Consider the following 6000-nt stretch of genomic DNA (forward strand, 5'->3'; position numbering starts at 1 on the left):
AAAGGTTACTTATGGCGTACCCTTTCCCGCCAACGGACAGGATGCGCTGGGAATCCTCCCCTAGGGTAGATAAAGCTCTGACACGCTTATCTAAAAAGGTGGCACTGCCGTCACAGGATACGGCCTTCCTAAAGGATCCTGAAGATAGGAAGCAGGAAAGTATCCTGAAGTCTGTTTATGCACACTCAGGTACTATACTGAGGCCGGCTATTGCGTCGGCCTGGATGTGTAGTGCTGTAGCAGCATGGACAGATAATCTGTCTGAGGAAATTGATACCTTAGACAAGGATACCATTTTACTGACCCTGGGGCATATAAAAGACGCTGTCCTATATATGAGGGATGCCCAGAGGGACATTTGCCTACTGGGCTCTAGAATAAATGCAATGTCAATTTCTGCCAGAAGGGTCCTGTGGACTCGGCAATGGACAGGTGATGCCGACTCCAAAAAGCACATGGAGGTGTTAACTTACAAGGGTGAGGAATTTTTTGGGGACGGTCTCTCGGACCTAGTTTCCACAGCTACGGCTGGGAAGTCAAACTTTTTGCCATATATTCCCTCACAGCCTAAGAAAGCACCGTATTACCAAATGCAGTCCTATCGATCACAGAGAAGCAAGAAGGTCAGAGGTGCGTCCTTTCTGGACAGAGGCAGGGGTAGAGGAAAGAAGCTGCACAACACAGCTAGTTCCCAGGAACAGAAGTCCTCCCCGGCTTCCACTAAATCCACCGCATGACGCTGGGGCTCCACAGGAGCCAGGAGCGGTGGGGGCGCGTCTCCGAAATTTCAGCCACCAGTGGGTTCGCTCACAGGTGGATCCCTGGGCTATACAGATTGTGTCTCAGGGATACAAGCTGGAATTCGAAGTGGTGCCCCCTCACCGTTACCTCAAATCGGCCCTGCCAGCTTCCCCCATAGAAAGGGAAGTAGTGTTAGCGGCAATTCACAAGTTATATCTCCAGCAGATGGTGGTAAAGGTTCCCCTCCTTCAACAAGGAAGAGGATACTATTCCACAATGTTTGTGGTACCGAAACCGGACGGTTCGGTCAGACCCATATTGAATTTAAAATCCCTGAACATTTATCTGAAAAGATTCAAGTTCAAAATGGAATCGCTCAGAGCGGTCATTGCAAGCCTGGAAGAGGGGGATTTTATGGTGTCTCTGGACATCAAGGATGCTTACCTGCATGTCCCCATTTATCCACCTCATCAGGAGTACCTCAGGTTTGTGGTACAGGACTGTCTTTACCAATTCCAGATGTTGCCGTTTGGCCTGTCCACGGCACCGAGAATATTTACCAAAATGATGGTGCTCCTTCGGGAGCAAGGGGTTACGATTATCCCATACTTGGACGATCTCCTCATAAAGGCGAGGTCCAGGGAGCGGTTGCTGATCAGCGTAACACTCTCTCAGGAAGTGTTACAACAGCACGGCTGGATTCTGAATATTCCAAAGTCGCAGCTGATTCCTACGACGCGTCTGCCCTTCCTGGGCATGATTCTGGACACAAACCAGAAAAGGGTGTTTCTCCCGGAGGAGAAGGCTCAGGAGCTCGTGACTCTGGTCAGAGGCCTCCTAAAACCAAAACAGGTATCGGTGCATCACTGCACGCGTGTCCTGGGAAAGATGGTGGCGTCATACGAAGCCATTCCCTTCGGCAGGTTCCATGCGAGGATTTTTCAGTGGGATCTGTTGGACAAGTGGTCCGGATCACATCTTCAGATGCATCGGCTGATCACCCTTTCCCCCAGGGCCAGGGTGTCTCTTCTGTGGTGGCTGCAAAGTGCTCACCTCCTCGAGGGCCGCAGGTTCGGCATACAGGACTGGGTCCTGGTGACCACGGATGCAAGCCTCCGAGGATGGGGGGCACTCACTCAAGGCAGAAACTTCCAGGGGCTGTGGTCAAGTCAGGAGACTTGTCTGCACATCAATATCCTGGAACTAAGGGCCGTATACAACGCCCTGAGTCAAGTGGAACCTCTGCTTCAAAACCAACCAGTGCTGATTCAGTCAGACAACATCACGGCAGTGGCCCATGTAAACCGCCAGGGCGGAACAAGAAGCAGGGTGGCAATGGCAGAAGCCACCAGGATTCTTCATTGGGCGGAGAATCACGTACAAGCACTGTCAGCAGTGTTCATTCCGGGAGTGGACAACTGGGAAGCAGACTTCCTCAGCAGGCACGACCTCCACCCGGGAGAGTGGGGACTTCATCAAGAAGTCTTCACGCAGATTGCAAATCGATGGGAACTGCCACAGGTGGACATGATGGCGTCCCGCCTCAACAAAAAGCTAAAAAGATATTGCGCCAGGTCAGGGGACCCTCAGGCGATAGCTGTGGACGCACTAGTAACACCGTGGGTGTTCCAGTCGGTCTATGTGTTTCCTCCTCTTCCTCTCATACCAAAGGTGCTGAGAATTGTAAGAAAAAGAGGAGTGAGAACAGTACTCATTGTTCCGGATTGGCCAAGAAGGACTTGGTACCCGGAATTGCAAGAAATGCTCACAGAGGACCCGTGGCCTCTGCCTCTCAGACAGGACCTGTTACAACAAGGGCCCTGTCTGTTCCAAGACTTGCTGCGTTTGACGGCATGGCGGTTGAACGCCGGATCCTAGCGGAAAAAGGCATTCCGGATGAAGTTATTCCTACGCTGATAAAGGCTAGGAAGGATGTGACAGCAAAGCATTATCACCGTATATGGCGAAAATATGTTGCTTGGTGTGAGGCCAGGAAGGCTCCTACAGAGGAATTCCAGCTGGGTCGATTCCTGCACTTCCTACAGTCAGGAGTGACTATGGGCCTGTAATTAGGGTCCATAAAGGTCCAGATTTCGGCCCTATCCATTTTTCTCCAAAAAGAACTGGCTTCACTGCCTGAGGTTCAGACGTTTGTTAAGGGAGTGCTGCATATTCAGCCCCCTGTTGTGCCACCAGTGGCACCTTGGGATCTTAACGTGGTGTTGAGTTTCCTGAAATCCCACTGGTGTGAGCCACTTAAGACCGTGGAGCTAAAGTATCTCACGTGGAAAGTGGTCATGCTGTTGGCCTTAGCTTCGGCTAGGCGTGTGTCAGAATTGGCGGCTTTGTCATGTAAAAGCCCCTATCTAGTTTTTCCATATGGATAGGGCAGAATTGCGGACTCGTCCGCAATTTCTGCCAACGGTGGTGTCATCCTTTCATTTGAACCAACCTATTGTGGTGCCTGCGGCTACTGGTGGCTTGGAGGATTCTAAGTTGCTTGACGTAGTCCGGGCTATGAAGATTTATGTGACCAGAACGGCTGGAGTCAGGAAGACTGACTCGCTGTTTGTCCTGTATGCATCCAACAAGCTGGGTGCTCCTGCTTCAAAGCAAACTATTGCTCGCTGGATCGGTGGCACGATTCAGCAGGCTCATTCTGCGGCTGGGTTGCCGCATCCAAAATCAGTGAAAGCCCATTCCACGAGAAAGGTGGGCTCTTCTTGGGCGGCTGCCCGAGGGGTCTCGGCATTACAGCTTTGCCGAGCTGCTACTTGGTCGGGTTCAAACACATTTGCAAAGTTCTACAAGTTTGATACCCTGGCTGAGGAGGACCTTGAGTTTGCCCATTCGGTGCTGCAGAGTCATCCGCACTCTCCCGCCCGTTTGGGAGCTTTGTTATAATCCCCATGGTCCTTACGGAGTCCCCAGCATCCACTAGGACGTTAGAGAAAATAAGATTTTACTCACCGGTAAATCTATTTCTCGTAGTCCATAGTGGATGCTGGGCGCCCGTCCCAAGTGCGGACTTTCTGCAATACGTGTATATAGTTATTGCTTACTAAAGGGTTATGTTATGTGGCATCAGTTGAGTGATGCTTGTTTGTTGTTCATACTGTTAACTGGGTAAGTTTATCACGAGTTATACGGTGTTATATATGTGGCTGGTATGAGTCTTACCCTGGATTCCAAAATCCTTTCCTTGTAATGTCAGCTCTTCCGGGCACAGTTTCCTTAACTGAGGTCTGGAGGAGGGGCATAGAGGGAGGAGCCAGTGCACACCAGGTAGTACTAAATCTTTCTTTAGAGTGCCCAGCCTCCTGCGGAGCCCGTCTATTCCCATGGTCCTTACGGAGTCGTCAGCATCCACTACGGACTACGAGAAATAGATTTACCGGTGAGTAAAATCTTATTTTTTTATAGTAGTTCAGTAGCACTTTCTTTAACATGCAGTTTTCATAAATGTCACTCGCATTAAATATAATGTAATTGAGGTTTCAACTGTATTTTCTATGACTGTACAAGAATGCCAACCCTTGAATGTTTTGTAATATCCATTCTTTTTTTTTTGTGTGCTTTCTTTAAAATAAGGCAGTGAGATTCCAACTCTTATTTTTTTATTTTTTGCATGCATAACTAACTAGATAATCATATAATGAAAATAGAACAACTAATCTAAACTAGTCGTAGAAAGTAAAATATTCTGTTCTCTTTATCGTTACCAGGGGCAAATAGTTACACTGGATCAACAAGTGCAATAGTTGGAAACAGTGAAGTTTATAGGGATCCGAGAGACAAAAGACTGAAAAGGTAAAAACAATTTTACATCTGGTCTGTATTTTGGGGTGTGTTTTATGTTTTCATTTTCTAATGTACTTTGTTTCATACAGTCAGGATGGGGATATTTCTACAACTGGTGGAGCACCGGAAAGCATGACTTTTAAGGAACGCCAACGCCTATTTTCCCAGGGCCAAGACGTGTCCAACAAAGTAAAAGCATCCCGAAAGCTAATGGAACTGGAAAACGAGTTAAATACAAAATGATGATGATGCCATCATTATAAATCCTAGTGTAAGAAACAAAATGTTTTTAATCAAGGGGATTTGGTAAAAAGTGTAAAACGGAAGATATCTAAATATATTTTTCTGTAAAGAGCGATTTTATGATTCATTTATTCTGAGACTGTTAATTAAGAAATAAAGATGCTGCAATAGAAAGAATACTGACTCTTCCCAGCTGGCTTGTAGTTTGGAAGATTGAAGTACAATTTGTATGTATCACATGACTACGTTTTGTTTTTTTGTTAATTCAGAAGTGATTAAAAAAACCTCACTGACTTCTTAAGGTGTTCCACATAAATTGTGTGGACGGCTGTTTCATTCTGAATCTCCATGTACAATACTTGATTGCAAGTTGATGCAGAATGTTTTTGGTTTTGTGTCATGTGTCATAGTGCTTCACTAACAGTTTCATCTTTGCTGAACACTACATAATGAAAGCATGTTAAGAGGAGGGCACAGTAAATGGAAAATTTTCCTCTGTTTGATTTCTGTGTTACAACTGTAAAATTAAGTCTTCAAGAAATACATTAAAAAGACTGTTCTTTGTAATAGCAAAAAAAAAAAACTTTTTTTTATATAAAGTGCACCCAGATGATTATTGTAATCCCTTAAATTAGACGATTTTTTTTTTTTTTTTTTACAAATTGGAGTAAATGTTCGTTGATATTTTTTCCACACTAAACCTTATAAAGGGTTGCATGGTCCCCTTCCTTTTACAGCTGAATGCTGCTTTTGACAATCTGAGTTTGATAAAATTGGATTAAACAACCTTTTTAATACCAGCTTAAGTTAGACATATATTCATTAAAGCATATTCCGAGGGGGTAGGTATACACTGTATGCTAAAATTGAATTATCACATTACTGATCCATGCTGCAGATTTTTGCAATTAAAATTATTGCTTGTAGATCTCCATTTTATGTATGAAAGGATTACATTTTTATTTAGTATTTTAACTAATAGAATTTCTGAACATTTGTGGTTTCTTATTACATACTTTCCTCCATAGAGCACAGCTGATTAAACAGTAATGTGTTTTTAAACTATAGTTTGTCTTTTTTTATTTTATTTTTATTTTCAGAGTTTGTTAGTTCTTTTATTTTGTGTCTTAAAACAAATACAAATAGGTCAATTCTCCTCTATATGGTTGTAAAAATATTCCAGCCCACACAACACAAAAAGATATGTGAGCATTT

The 6000-nt window shown here is 44.8% G+C and overlaps 1 protein-coding gene across 21 annotated transcripts in view; it reads left to right on the plus strand.

The window, feature by feature from the left end:
* Positions 1-5711, plus strand: part of AFDN (afadin, adherens junction formation factor) — an 866421-nt gene extending 860710 nt beyond the window's left edge. For 20 of the 21 annotated variants that reach the window (XM_063917611.1, XM_063917620.1, XM_063917622.1 and 17 more), the window contains 2 exons: positions 4467-4551; positions 4632-5711. In XM_063917611.1, the coding sequence (XP_063773681.1) occupies positions 4467-4551; positions 4632-4785 (239 nt within the window). In that variant the 3' untranslated portion in view covers positions 4786-5711. The remainder of the gene's footprint in view (positions 1-4466; positions 4552-4631) is intronic. The other variant, XM_063917625.1, reaches the window with a different exon arrangement.
* Positions 5712-6000: the final 289 nt, after the last annotated feature.

The sequence above is a fragment of the Pseudophryne corroboree genome, chromosome 4, assembly GCF_028390025.1.
Source record: "Pseudophryne corroboree isolate aPseCor3 chromosome 4, aPseCor3.hap2, whole genome shotgun sequence".
Taxonomy (NCBI): Eukaryota; Metazoa; Chordata; class Amphibia; order Anura; family Myobatrachidae; genus Pseudophryne; species Pseudophryne corroboree.